The 13,391-nt window shown below is 50.8% G+C and overlaps 2 protein-coding genes across 8 annotated transcripts; one reads left to right on the forward strand and one right to left on the reverse strand.

The window, feature by feature from the left end:
* Positions 1–59: 59 nt before the first annotated feature.
* CFAP119 (cilia and flagella associated protein 119) lies at positions 60–8,151 on the forward strand. Of its 5 annotated transcripts, XM_037507220.2 has the most exons (10): positions 70–171; positions 337–614; positions 950–981; positions 1,563–1,628; positions 1,788–1,957; positions 2,504–2,574; positions 2,771–2,887; positions 2,970–3,039; positions 3,138–3,221; positions 3,780–8,150. In XM_037507220.2, exons 1-10 carry the CDS (start codon positions 156–158, stop codon positions 3,956–3,958), a joined length of 1,083 nt encoding a protein of 360 aa, XP_037363117.1. In that variant the 5' UTR covers positions 70–155; the 3' UTR covers positions 3,959–8,150. The 5 variants fall into 5 exon arrangements, with proteins under 5 accessions (XP_037363119.1, XP_037363120.1, XP_037363118.1 ...); XM_037507219.2 differs by having other exon boundaries at positions 69–614; XM_037507221.2 differs by lacking the exon at positions 1,563–1,628 and having other exon boundaries at positions 68–614; positions 3,780–8,151.
* PHKG2 (phosphorylase kinase catalytic subunit gamma 2) lies at positions 4,099–12,457 on the reverse strand. 3 transcript variants are annotated; one of them, XM_037507218.2, is made up of 10 exons: positions 12,425–12,457; positions 11,908–12,020; positions 8,396–8,571; positions 8,072–8,126; positions 6,991–7,056; positions 6,744–6,907; positions 5,161–5,251; positions 4,918–5,071; positions 4,720–4,845; positions 4,099–4,620 (listed from the first exon to the last, which is right to left on the reverse strand). In XM_037507218.2, the coding sequence occupies exons 2-10, from the start codon at positions 12,000–12,002 to the stop codon at positions 4,327–4,329; spliced, it is 1,221 nt and encodes a 406-aa protein (XP_037363115.1). In that variant the 5' UTR covers positions 12,003–12,020; positions 12,425–12,457; the 3' UTR covers positions 4,099–4,326. The 3 variants fall into 3 exon arrangements, with proteins under 3 accessions (XP_037363115.1, XP_037363113.1, XP_037363114.1); XM_037507216.2 differs by lacking the exon at positions 12,425–12,457 and adding an exon at positions 12,346–12,413; XM_037507217.2 differs by lacking the exon at positions 12,425–12,457 and adding an exon at positions 12,302–12,321.
* Between the last annotated feature and the right edge of the window lie 934 nt (positions 12,458–13,391).

Raw genomic sequence — 13,391 nt, forward strand, 5'->3', positions numbered from 1 at the left:
TCACCAGCGTGCCCCCCGCAGAGCGCAGGCGCCAGAGGCAGTGCCGGATGCCGCGAAACTTCATTTCCTGTTTCTATTGGTCGCGCTTTGTCCCGCCTCTCTGGTCGGGTTTGGTTTCTTCCCGAACACCTCTTCTTTCTCTCCGTGATTGGCCAATGGACAGTTCCCATGGTAACTGACCCCGCACTTCCCAGCCCTAATAACATTGCTGGCCCCTGGTTAGCAATTTTGAAGAGGGCTCAGTAGCCGGGGCTTGCAATTTGTTACGCATGCGCATTCTCTCCGCACTGATTGGCGCGCACCCACACTTCGGCCCTTCCTCCGTGAGCCCCTTAGCAACGGCGGCTGCACCGCTGAGGCGGTCCCAGAACGGAGACGGGACAGAGCCTGTGTCGACCCTCGGCACGGAGGAGCGACGCCAGGAGCACCACCGATTCCTGGGACCGAGGATGCAGCCGGAGTGTGAACAGACCTCCGAACTGCAGCGGGAGCCCGAGAGGGAACTCGGCCCGGTGGACGAATCGGCCTCGCGGATGCGAACGGTCCTGCGGCAAGAGCCGGAGGCCGTGGCCTCGGTGGAAGCGGACGAAGATCCTGCCGCCAATTTGTTCCCGGTGAGGGGGGGGCAGAGTGGTCCACTCAGGAATGTTTATAAAAGGGCTCCTTAGCAAGGCGTCACCCCTCATTATACTTACTAACATTCTAGACGTTTCCCGGGCTGCCTTGGTGAAGAGACAGGGTGTGTGTGACCCCACTGCTAAAATGCTCGTGGGTAGAGCATAGGGCTGGCCGAAGCCCAGCCCGCCGAGCGGCCGGCGTGGCTCATACATACGCCTTAAGATGAGAAGGCAAGTTAGCGCGTTCCCAGGCCCCCTGGAGGCTGGCGACGGGCCAGGGACTAGGCAGGGATAACACAGCTCCGCCTTCCCAATTCGCTTTCTCTCCGCAGCCCCCGCTGCCCCAGCCCAGGATCTGCATGTGGTGAGTGTGAAGAACCTTGGGGGAAAGTTATAATTCACGCTTACATTGTTTAGTTCCTCCCCCCGCCCCCGAAGTACCCTCCCCCTCCCCCCGCAGAGCTGTCAAACTGCAAGGGCATCCCCATTTTACAAATGAAGAGGCTGATGCCTAGAGATGCAATTACCCAAGGTGACTATAAGTCGTGCATAATGTTCCTCCAAAGCGAGATTATGGGAACAGGCGAGTCTAAGCCTGAGGATGTAAACGGACCGTTAAGGCTGCTCTGAGCACTGTATCACAGGACACTGAAGCCCACAGGGGACAATTTGCCCAAAGTCATACAGCAAAGGAGTGGCAGAGTGGAAACAAGAACTCAAGTTTCCTAACTCTAGGCTTGATAAATGAAGAGAATCATGAGTTCACTCAGGCCACATCTTTTATTTACTGGAGAGAGTGAGGCCCAGAGAAGCAAGTTAATGGAAAGGCTAAGCTCAAACTCAGGTCTCCTGGTTACCACTCCAATGCCGTAGCCATCATAGCCCTGTCGTGAGCCTTGATGCGTAATGGCCCCCAACACCTTTTCTCCTCTTTCCCTGTAACAGGAAGTATCTGGACATCCATTCCATGCACAGGCTGGAAAAGACAGCCAACGTTGAGGAGATGAGGGAGTATGGGGCGGGGGGGAGCAGAGGGAGGAGAAGAGCTCTAGGGAAAGGCTGAGGGAGGAGGGTTGGGGAGGCATGAGGAATGCCTGGCTCCCAAAGCATGTGGTGTGCTAGTGTGGGGTGGTGAAGTGAGGAGTCACTCACTCCTCCCTCCCTTCCAAGGGTGTTGGCGGAACTGCTGGGGCTAAGCTATCCTGAGAAGAGCCCACAGGAAGCCATCACCCTGGACCTTTTCTCCCACGCACTCATCTTCTGCCGCCAGCAGCACTTCTCACCAGAGCAGACATCAACAGCTTGTGCCCTGCTCCAGGATCTTCACAAGGCCTGTATTGGTGAGAGGCGGCAGCTACGGGAGGGTTTGAGTCCGGGGAGATGGGGGGAGCAGTAATGACACATGGCCCTGGGAAGTACAAAAGGGGGAATACCACCTGGAATTTTTGTTGTCATTACTAGCAGTATTATCGTGCACAAGTTATTTCACTTCTGAAATTCTCCATTTATAAAAGGATACAGCACTTTTGGAGACTGTTCTGAGGAATACATATAAACACACACCCAGTGCGCAATAAAACCACTCCTGCTACCACCTTTTATTTCCAGTTCTGATTTCTTCAGAATGTTTAACAGGAGTTGGAATCATGTACTTTTTGATTTATTGTATGTCACTTCCACTAGAAGGGCCTTGTGTGTCTTGTTCAGTGCCTAGAATAGTACATAGTGGGTACTTGCTATTTGTTAAGTGAACTAAGAAACATGCTGGGACTTAAACCTAGGTTTGCCCACTTCTGAAGCTCATGCCCAGTAAGTAGCTGTTGAGTCAGATGAGAGAATGATTAGCAGGGAGGGGACTCACTGTCGCATGTTGCTTTCCCTCCCAGCAACCCCCTTGGGCAACGTGGAGGAATGTTACCGCTACTTCACCAGTGTGCTTTTTTGCCACGGAGTCAGGGTCAGTTCCCCTGGAATGAGATCTTCACTCTGCCCCAGACAAGGTCTAGACCAGTCTCCCGCCTACTCACACACTCATCATCGTCCTCATCTTCCTCTGAAGGCTACAGTGGGCTCTCCTGAATTGCCAGGCACTTGGAGAAAAGGCCAAGGCTTCAGGAGGTGGTCAGACCTCTAATTCCCCACCACCCTCACAGCGGCCCCCCTTCAGTATCAACCTCTTTACGGAGGAACAGCTGCTGGCGCTGGCAGATTATGTGGTCAACACCTACTTCCGCCACTTCAAGCTCTACAAATATGTTTTTACACCCCAGGTACTGGTCATGGGATACAACAGCCACCCCTCCCTCAGTTCAGATGTCCTCCTCCTCTCAGCCCCCTCTTCCCTCTTCCCAGGTGCGGCTGGATCTCTCTTTGTCATATATGGGGCTACAGCCACCCAAGCTCTGTCCAGAGGGTGAGACAGGTAAGAGAGTCTGCCGGGGCTAGGGCTAGGCTTGACAGGGGTAAGGACTGGGTGGGCTGGGGCTGAAGCTGAAGCCTCCTCCTTTTTCTGGCTTACAGAGAAAGAAGTTGAGGAGGTGGAGGAGCAGGTAGTCACCCTAAAGGAGGAGGAACTGGAAACAGCGGCCGAGCCACAAGAGCCAAGTGAGGACCTGGAGGGCTTAGGGTCCCCTGTGGCTTTGGGCAGGTGTAACATGAAAGGTCTTAGATCAGATCAGTTCTGAAGAGTTGGCAATCATATCACCAAATGGTTCCTTAAGCAGAAGTCCATAGATGGAAGTACAGCAGCCTGGAGTTAGACAGGGGCTCCAGAAAAAGGCAAGTTGTCAAACTTAAAAAGGCAAGTTACAGAGAACAGTAAGAGCCAGCACATACTTGGCAATACTATATGCCAGTCGGCCCTTTTTTAAGCATTTAACATTTATTCACCCACTTAATCCTCTCTCAATCCTAGATACTAGGGGTCATCACTATGCACGTTTTAGGTTAACATAACCTGCTGAAGATCACACAGCTACTAAGTCGCAATCCAGAAAGTCTGGCATAGTCCTCTGCCCCCTTTCTCTCAGAAGGGCTGGCTGACATTTCCTGAATTGAAGTAATACTGCCATCTGGGTATCCTCCAGGGGCACCTAGGTTGTGTCTGCCTAGCGAGGGGCCCCAGAGAACATCTCCCCTGACTGTTCTTTCTCTGTCCCGCAGGCCAAGTCTCCTTCCTCCGGGCCTACATCAGGACCCAGCTGAACAAGGAAGTGGAGCAGCTGCAACAGTTGGTGGAGGAACGGCTCAAGGCCAGTGAGGAAAGGCTCAACAGCAAACTGACCACACTAGAGAGGCCCTTCCAGTTACCTCCCAGCAAAGGCAAAAATAAGACCAAGTGACCCCCAGCATTTGCCCCAATAAAGGCCTGGGCTAGAGTGGCCCCATCCCCGCCCCCCTCCTGAGCACCTTCTGGGCTTCTCTGCTGAAGCCAGACACCATATAGAGGGCATTAGCTTTCCTATCATGTAGCAGGTTTTATTGCATAGCAGCACTGACAAGGCCAGGCATGGCATTCTGAGTGGCTTCCTTCTACCTCACCTCTGATCTCAAAGCCTTGGCCAGTGGTAATGGGTGTAGAGAGCTGATCTTTATGATTATAGGTGCACCTAGCCAGGCAGGGTGGCCTGAGGCCAGAGCCCAGAAGGGCTGGAATGAAAAAATCCTCCTCCTGGAGAGTCTTTTTCTGGGATTCCCCAAGGCTGAGGGGTTAACCCAGTGGCAGCAGGGCCTCATCTTCGGTGATGGGAGCTGAGTCCCCCTCCTCTTCAGGGCCCATGGTGGGAAAAGGTCTAGGGGGCCGGTGTTGGAAGAGGGCCGCCCGGTTCTGCTGCTCACCCTTCTTCACCCAGTGCCCATAGAGCCGGAAGGCACAGCTGTCGATGAGGCGCCGCACTGGCCGCAGCGTATAAGGGTCTCTCAACAGTGCGCTTTTGGTCAGTGGACGCACACGGTGGGTGCTTAAGGCAACTCGTCCTGCAGCAAGCACTGTCCACACTGCCACCTGGAAGGAGGCCAGTGTGAGCTCTAGGGGAGCATCCACCACAGGAGAAAAAGATCACGGGATAGAGGAGCAGGCCCAGGCCCTGATACTGAGGCTTACCCGGAACCGCTGGCGGGGGGTGAGGTTCCAAGGTTGGCTGCCTTCACAACGCTCAAAGAAGGGGTGTTGTAAGGCTTGCTCAGCTGTCAGGCGCTCCTCAGGATTCACCTGCAGCAGCCGTGAGATCTAGGGGAAACCCCAGAGCATAAGGGGCAGCTCTTGTGTCTCCCTTCTCACCCTCTCATGGCCCCAGCTCACCAGGTCTTTGACGGTGTTTGAGCGGTCATCCCACTCGGGCGAGCTAAACTGGTACTGGCCCTCCATGATCATGCGCAACATCAGGATCTGGCGCCGGTGCCAGAATGGTGGTGAGCCAGCCAGGAGTGTGAACAAGATCACCCCACAGGCCCAGCTAGGAAAGAGACCAGAGTCAGGCAGGACTCGGAGACAGGCAATGTGCTGAAGCACTCAAGGGAGGAGGAGAGGGGGCCAGAGACTCACAGGTCGACCTCCTTGCCGTAACCGGGGTGGGTTTCATCCATGGAGCATTTAAGGATCTCTGGCGCTAGATACCCTGGGGTCCCACACAATTCTGGGAAGAAAGGGGTGAGATTGACAGGATGCCACCAATGCCCTACAACCAGAGGCACCAGAGCTCTTAACTCTAGACCTCTGCTGGGGCCTCACATGTCAACTCGAATACCCACTAAAGACTCCTGGTGAAAACCTGATACTTTGACGGACTTCAAGGTCCTGCCCACCTGAATCACTTCCCTACTCCAACTCTCCAGCTTAGCTAACCTCCCTACTTCTCACACAACTTGTTACCATATTTTTACATACCCAATGCACAGGCAAAACAAAATTTAAATCTTTTCTGCATTCCAGTCTGCCCAAATCTCTTCTTCTTCCTACAATCTCTAGTTCATGGACCCACCACTCAAACGAAAGAAAATGAGTGGGAATGTGGAGTTTCTTAACGCATATATTGGGTAAGGCCCTCGCTAAAGCATTTTCCTGCCTCCCCCTTATGACCTCGTGATCAAGTCTGGATTCCTAAAGCACAGGACCCTCTATGACTTAACTCAATGCTGTATTTTTAGTTTCTTCCACCACTTCAGGCACCAATTCTTTCATCCCAGCAATTTCCAAACTGTAAACCATGGCAAACTTCTAGGAAATATTAATAGGCCTAACCAGAAAATGACTCTTGGGAAATTCATTCTTACACCGAGTGTTTATTAAACATGCACCTTGTACCAAGCACATACTAGACACAGCAGTGAATGAGATACACCCTGACCAAGCTGTTCACCAGAAAGCAAACAAATTATAGACTAAGTTGTGTGTCCCAAGAATAGAAAACAGGTTATTTAATGTGGCCTGGTGCTTTAAAGTGAAACTTGAATTACCCAAGTCAAGTGAGAGGGTACAGTGAGCAGGGGTGAAGATGCTTCCAGAATGGGGAAAAGTATAGATGGAAGCCCAAAGGGAAACAAAGCTCTTCAGGAAGTGGAGGTCCACAAGTGAGAAGCCGGGACCAACTCTCAGCCACATGACCTTGCACAAATCACTTCACCTCTCTCTAAGCCCTTCTATAAAATGGAGAGACAACCTATCTCAGATTTGTTGAGAGGCAAGCCAGGTAAAGACTACTGGTTCCTAGTGGTAGAATGCTCAGTAAATGTTGCTAACGCAAAGTCACAGAGAGAAAGTAGCATATAAATGCTCTGAGGAATCCCGCAGTTCAACCACCTTTGGTTTTCCATTTGTACTGGAAATACTTCAGTTGTGACAAAGCTACTGACATTGGTGAACCTGAGTCACCAGGTGAGAAGTGCTGTCTGGCCACATCAGAGCCCTCATGGCACCCAAGCACCTCACTGTGTCCCACCTCTTCCAGACCCCAAATGGCTACTGAGCCCTGCTATTCCACACTCCCTTTCTTTATTCCTGGGACAAGTCCACTCTAAGTTACTTTGCACCCAGAAGGTACTCATCAAGTACCAACTTCTCCCAGCTAACCAGCCTCAGGTTTGGGCTTTCTTCCCTCCCAAGCCTACTAGGGCACCAGATCCCCTCACCTCGAAGCTTCTCTCCAGGTTCCAAGTGGCAGGAGAACCCAAAATCTGAAAGTCGTATCTGCATGTGGTCATCTAGGAGAATATTCTCAGGCTTCAGATCTCGGTGCACAATATTGTTGGCATGGAGAAAGCTCACTGCTTCCAGCAGAGACCTCATGATGGACCTAGGGGAGGTGCAATCTCCTCTGCTTCTTCCTGCCCTGCCCCACTCCCTCCTCACCTCAGGGGCTACAGGCTCCGTCATTACCTGGTTTCCTTTTCTGAGAGGGCCACCTTCTCTGTGAGATAGTCAAACAGCTCTCCCTTCCGCATCCTAAAGAATAGGAGATCTTGGGAGGTAGGTACACCCCGTAGTGGGGGCTGAAAAAGTAAACCTGTGCTCAGAATACCATGGAAGAAGTCAACAGAGATCCTCTGTAGACAAACTACAGGGTCTCCAAGCACTCCAAGAGTAAACTGCATGTCAGGGTCAGTCTGGCCCAGTGGGCTGGCGATTGAAATATCTGCATTGTGCCACCATGGACTATTTTAGCAAGAAGTGTGTTCTTGTGACAGTTATTGTACAGGAAGTCCTTGTTATCTGTAAATATATTTTTAAAAGGCCTTTGAAGCGTATCTATTTAGACCACAGACCAAAATTTCAGTAATAGTGGCAAAAATACAGAACAGAACTTTATTTTGAATTGCTCATTTTATCTTGTCTTTATAAACATAATTCCAACACTTGAAATAAAAACACATGAGGTGTCTGGGGAATAATGTTCTGCAAAGCTGTATGATGGTGTAATGGACAGATACTTCCTACCATCTCTGACTTACATCATATCTACAATGAAGACTTCCAAGAGCTTCTTAAATATTTGGTATTCAAATTATTCTCTTCTGAAGTCTGCAACAGGCTTGTATTACATTGTGTAACCTCTGACAGATTCACACTGACCAGAAAAAGAACTGATGACGGAAACACCAGTGTAGGGCACTCAACAGTGAGATTGGTGAGAATCAAGTCATCAGTTCATGGATGAACACTCCCCTTTTAAAACAGCCTTTTCTTCTCTGCTAACCTTACAACCATGAAAGACTGGGATAGTGAACCCCTTGGGTCATGAAAACCCTTTGGATTTGACTGGTCACTACTCTCTTGAAGAGTTTGCCATAATCTAGGAAGCTAGGGAGAGGGGCCAGAGCCAGAGGCTGGCAGGCCAGGTCCCAGCTAGAGGAGAGGAAGGTGTGAGCAGGGTGGTCTTTAGCCCACTGCCTTAAGTCTGAGGCCATGCATGAAAGTGAGGTGGAGGAGGCTTCTTGAATTGGGGCAGGGAGATACTCACAGGTCAAACACCAGGAACATGAAGCTAGAAGACTCGTAGGAATCGATGAGAGTGACTGGGGAAAGAAGCAGAAAGGCAGAGAGATGGGAAGGAGCAGGCTGCATATTAAAGGGGCTTTTCCACCTTGAGGCAGCAGTGGGCTATTGCTGGGAATGGGGGAGAGCCAAAGGAAACCGTAAGCACCCAAAGGCTGGCCAGACTCTGAGGTGGAGCAGAGCCAGGTGAAGGGAGCAGGGGCATGGAGGCAGTGCAGGTGGAGGTAGTGGACTGAGAGGAGGGCCAGGAGGTGGGTGTCAGCTAACAGGAGGGGGAATGCAGCCTCACTGATGTGGGGGTGGCCAGCGACCTGGCGAAGGATGTGCGTCTCTCGCCGCGTGGCTTCTCGCACCTCCTCCAGCTGCTCAGGACTCAGTCGCTCAGCTGTCACTTCCATGATCTTCACCGCAAACTCATGGCCAGTAGCTCGATGAACGCAACGGCGGACCACAGAGCTCACTCCTCTGCCAGAGGGAGACAGCACAAGCGTCAGGGTCTCCTGTTCTTTGCACACGAGTGGAGCCTCAGCATGCTCACACCTACTATGCCAGACTTTGAAGACACATCTGGACAATGAGTTCACCCTGGTCTATAGTAGCTTCAAGGAGTCTCAATGAGCAACTGGGCTCAGCAAGCTGCAACACAAATCCAAATCCCGTCTCTGCCACTCCCCTCCTGGGTAAGCCTAGGCAAGTCCTTTCCTTACCAAGCCCCCGAATCTGCTCCTTGTCCTGGAACCACAGGAGGACAAGGTGGGAAGAAATGATCTAAGATCCCCTCCAAATTTTACTCATGATTCTTGATTACCCATCCAAATCCCACAGTTTCAAACACAAAACCTCAACCAAGTATAGGAGGCCACTGACCGGAAGACCAAAGTTGAGAAATAGGAGATCTTGGCTTAGGTCCCCACTTTGCCACTAATTAACCTCCATCTGATCCGCTGACATAAGGTCTCTGAGTTCTGAAATGTAGCTAGTTCATTTCACTTCACCAGCTCTGAAATGTGGCCAACAGCATCTTGATGGGGTGTGAAGGCATGAAAGGCATTAATTAAGTCAGGGACAGGAGAGGCCTTTTGCCATTGCAAAGAGAGAAAGTCCTAGACAGGGATCTTCCTGCTTGGGCTCTATTCCAGACTCCATAAGAACCGGAGTGCCTCAGGTGAAGATGCAAATCTCTTCAGGATCTGGCACCAGACTGCCCACTTGCTGGCCCCAGGCCGCGCTTCAGATACCTTACTGCTGTGCTCTCTTCATTTCCTTGTCCTTATATAACTCCCTTTGCTTGGAATGCCACCCACATCTCTGGTTCAATTAGAGGATGCAAAACTAGTTGATCCTCCAGTCAAACAGAGCCCATGGATATGTAACACTTTGGTCAGTGCTATGTTCTTTACAAATGTGAATTCACATACCTTAGGCGGGACAAGAACCCTCCGGCTGTCACCATGCTCACCACTTCCTACTGTCTTTCTCTTAGCCACTTCTCTATTTTAATTTTCTACCCAACCAGTAAGGGCCTCTGAGTTTGATACCCCTGGTCTAATTATTCCTTATCTTTTTTTTTTAAAGATTTATTTATTTATGCATACAAGGGTACAGGCCAGAGGCATTGGGGGCATGGGTGAGGGGATTCACCAGTGACAGAGTGGGGAGCAGAACAGGTGGATCTACTGAAATACACCGCTGAGCAGACAGCGGGTGAGGCAGGAGAGGTCTGCTGTGCCATGTGGGTCAACTCCTTGGATGAGGTAGCTGTGGATAGCTTCACAGTAATGAACCCTAACCCCTTGCGCCACCAGGGAGGCCCTATTCCTCATCTTTTAATGAACCTCTGAAAATCTTTTGGGAGCCGGAGACCTCTGTCACATACATTTTTTTACAACTTCAGCCAAGAATCCCTGATAAGGCCCAAAATGAATGCTAACCCCACCGATTCTTTCTTTGTTTTGTAGTAGGAAGGTTTTCCCACTCTCTCCCCAGCATTTCACCTGCAGCCGCATTCACTCTTATTTAAGCCTCCCTAGTACATATGACTATCATGTGGGAAACCCAGGTCTTTGAACTCATATCCAAACCTTTCTACTGATACATCTCATACATTGGTTGTCTGCCCACCCCTTCAGTATTAACTCTTCCCTAGGATCCCACCTTGTTCTCAGGCTCTCCCTCAGCAACCTTATCCACCTTCATGCCCAGATGTCTCCCTTAAGTGTCAGGTCAACATGTCTTACTGAAGACCTCTCCCTGAGAGTCCTAGAGACAACTCTCTTTCATCATGACTAAAGAACACCCCATCTTCTCCTGAAACCAGCACCTCAATCTATATTTCTGATCTCAGTTAATGTTAATGCTTTTCAGACTCCCACACTAGAAATCCTGGTACCATTTTTGGTTTCTCCCTCTCCTTCATAATCCACCACACTGAACTCCAGTGCAGTCCACTCTGCATGTCTCTTAAATCTGTTTCCTAGTGGGAACCTTCCTGGTGGCGCAGCAGTTAAAGTCTCAGCACTATCAAGCTATCACAAGCCACTGGCAGGGAGGTGACCCACATGGCGCAGCAGACCTCTCCTGTCTCGCCAGCTGCTCCCCTCAGCAGTGTAGTTCAGTGGATCTGCCTGTTCTGCTCCCCCACTGTCTCTCACCCCCCCCACACCTCTGCCTTACACCCAGTTCTTGTATGCATAAATAAATAAGCCTTAAAAAAAAGCCAGAATAATCTCTTCAAAACATAGTAATACACCTATACTGAACATTTACCAAGTGCGAGGAAGTGCTCTCAGAGTATCATATTCTTTCCATCCTCACCATAACCTACAAGGTAGGATCTATTTTCATTCCCAATTGACAATGAAGAAACTGAGACATAGAAAGGTTAAGTTCTTAACCTCCAAATCACAGAAATGTAAATCAGAAACTGCTTGAAACCACTACTTTCACAGAATGAAATTTAAATTCATCATATCCTAATGCTCTACATAATCTAATCTCTACTTAACGCTCCAAATTAAGTTCCTCCACCTTATTCCACTCTTACTATATTATATTCTAGCCACTATGATCTTCTATTGCTTAAATGGGCTTTTTCCCATTGCTGTCCCCTCTGCCTAGAATATATTCTGCCCCCGTTCATGACCTGCCTCATTCTTCAAGTCTCAGCTTCATTACTCTTGTTCCATTACCTTATTTTCTTCCTTTGCACTTACAATGATCTTTATCTTGTTTTCATGTTCACTGTCTTGTCTCTACCACTAGAATATAAACGCCAGAACAGAAAACTTGTTGGTCTTCTATCCCCAGTGCCCAGCACACTGTCTGTACTTAGGAAACCTTTGATGAGTAAGTGTATTTGCCACTGCCTCTACAGGTGGTGGCCCTCATTCTCTTCTCTGTATGCTGAATTCCTATTCATCCTTCAAGACCCAAGTATCAGCTCTTCAAGCAGCTGTGATTTTCTAAGACCTCACTGCACTTCTTACAGACCTCTAAGACATCCTGGTGCTTTTTAGGTGTTCTTGTATCTCTTCCAGTCACTTCACTGGAGTATCTACAGGGGATAAACATCTTCCCACCCCATGTTTAGCTTTGTATCTGGCACAGTGCCGTTGCTTTAACTATGTTTGTTGAACACATAAAGTAAGTTTGTGGAAAACTAGGGGCTGACCCAAAATTGATTACCAAATGTTCCGCCACTAACCACTGCCCCTACCTATGTAGAGCTATCCACCCCTCAGATGGAAGTGCGTGTCCTAGGACCGGACTTCTCTGGATCTATTTCCCTGGCCATGGCCTCACCTGCCAATGATGTCCTTAGGGTCGTACTTCTGGTAAAACTCCTTGGCCGCGGCCCAGTCGGGCAGCTCATCCTCCGCACCCACGTCCAGCGTCATTCTGCAGGAGGAGCGGGCCTGTGTAGAGGAGAGGGAGGACTGTGAGGGGAGCGAGGCCCACAGGCTCTGAGAAGACGCACATCGCGGCTCGCGGAGGCGTAGCCCTTGCGGCTGGGGCGCCAGGGTCCTGGGGGATGGAAATGGGTGGGGGAAGGATCGGGACTGGGGGGACCCCGCGAAAGGGTTTAGGGAGCGGGAGGGATGACAGGGCTGGGAGGGGGGCAGGGAAGGGGGAGGGGAGAGGTGCGGAGAAAGGGGAAGGGGCACTCCCGCGGGCGGCTGTTGCTGCGCAGGCGCACTTGGGCGGGCGCTAGCAGGGGCGCGGGGTCTCGCGCAGGCCCACCCGCGGGGGCGGGGAGAGAAGCTAGGGTCGACGGGAGACCGGTCTGTCCCCGGGGTTCGCCTCTAGTCTCTTCATTTACCTCCGCCAGTGCCGGTAACGACCTGAGGCCACGCCTCCATCTTGCCCAATGGCCAATGGCCAGAGCCGTCCGAAGACTGAAGTTCAAAAGTCCTTCTGATTGGAAACTGGTAGTCCAATAGGGAGCTGAGCGCCCCGAGGCTGGCGCGGGCGTTGGAACTCGAAGTCATCTCAGGCGACGTTAGGGCGGGGTTTCAAATACGGCCAATCAGCGCACGGCACCTGCTGGGGCGGCGAGGGCGGCGCTTGCTGCTGGCGTTTAGAGAGGCCGAGGGAGGGAGCCGGAAGTTAAGTTCCCCGGGAAGTACGCCCTCTGGGCTTCTGGATGCTGGGCTTGCTGTGCCTGATTCCCGGACTCGGGCATGCCATCCCCGCCCCTCATTCTTCTTCCAACTGAAGTCGGCTCTTTTCAAATATTAGCAATCTGATCCAAAGCGCCCGTCTTGAGGGGCAGATCCAGCCCCTAAAATGCTCGGAAGCATCGTGGACCGCAGTTTGGCCACATGGTGCGCACCTGGACGAGCTTCCTCCTGTGGCTGCTCCGATTCTTCAGTATATCTAAAGCCCTAAATGCTCACCATCTGGGATGATACAGATCATGAGCATACAAATTTCCCAGTCTTCAGCCACCCCCTGCTAAAAGCCACGGTCTGTATCGGTCACACTCTGTTCTCTAAGCCTACCAGGTTGTGAGAGTTTGCCAGAGTAACTTCATTGCCCACTACTGCACAGTTCGACTTTGGCATTCACTCATTCAACAAATAATGAAGCATCCACATGGACAGCAATGAAAAGAAGCCCCTACCTTGTGGAAGTTAGATTCCAGAGAAAGGGGCACAGAATGAAGTCATTTAATCTTCCAGTAGCTTATCTTTGAAATGTCGTTTTGGGAAAGGAGTGAAACGGCCCTCTTTCCTTTCTTAGATGTTCAACCTCACTCCTACCTCTTTCTGATAAGCTCATGGCCC

Source organism: Talpa occidentalis, unplaced genomic scaffold (genome assembly GCF_014898055.3).
Source record: "Talpa occidentalis isolate TD23 unplaced genomic scaffold, MPIMG_talOcc4v2.1 talOcc4.12, whole genome shotgun sequence".
Lineage (NCBI taxonomy): Eukaryota > Metazoa > Chordata > Mammalia > Eulipotyphla > Talpidae > Talpa > Talpa occidentalis.

Excerpts from the sequence above, each read along its gene's own strand:
- CFAP119 (XM_037507219.2), top strand. The coding sequence starts at position 270 with ATGCGCATTCTCTCCGCACTGATTGGCGCGCACCCACACTTCGGCCCT. Across the intron at positions 615-949 it reads CTGCCGCCAATTTGTTCCCG|CCCCCGCTGCCCCAGCCCAG; the intron begins GTGAGGGGGGGG and ends TTCTCTCCGCAG. Across the intron at positions 2,888-2,969 it reads AATATGTTTTTACACCCCAG|GTGCGGCTGGATCTCTCTTT; the intron begins GTACTGGTCATG and ends CCCTCTTCCCAG.
- PHKG2 (XM_037507218.2), bottom strand. The coding sequence starts at position 12,002 with ATGACGCTGGACGTGGGTGCGGAGGATGAGCTGCCCGACTGGGCCGCG. Across the intron at positions 7,057-8,071 it reads ATGTTCCTGGTGTTTGACCT|GATGCGGAAGGGAGAGCTGT; the intron begins GTGAGTATCTCC and ends CCTATTCTTTAG. Across the intron at positions 5,252-6,743 it reads ACCTGGAGAGAAGCTTCGAG|AATTGTGTGGGACCCCAGGG; the intron begins GTGAGGGGATCT and ends CTTTCTTCCCAG.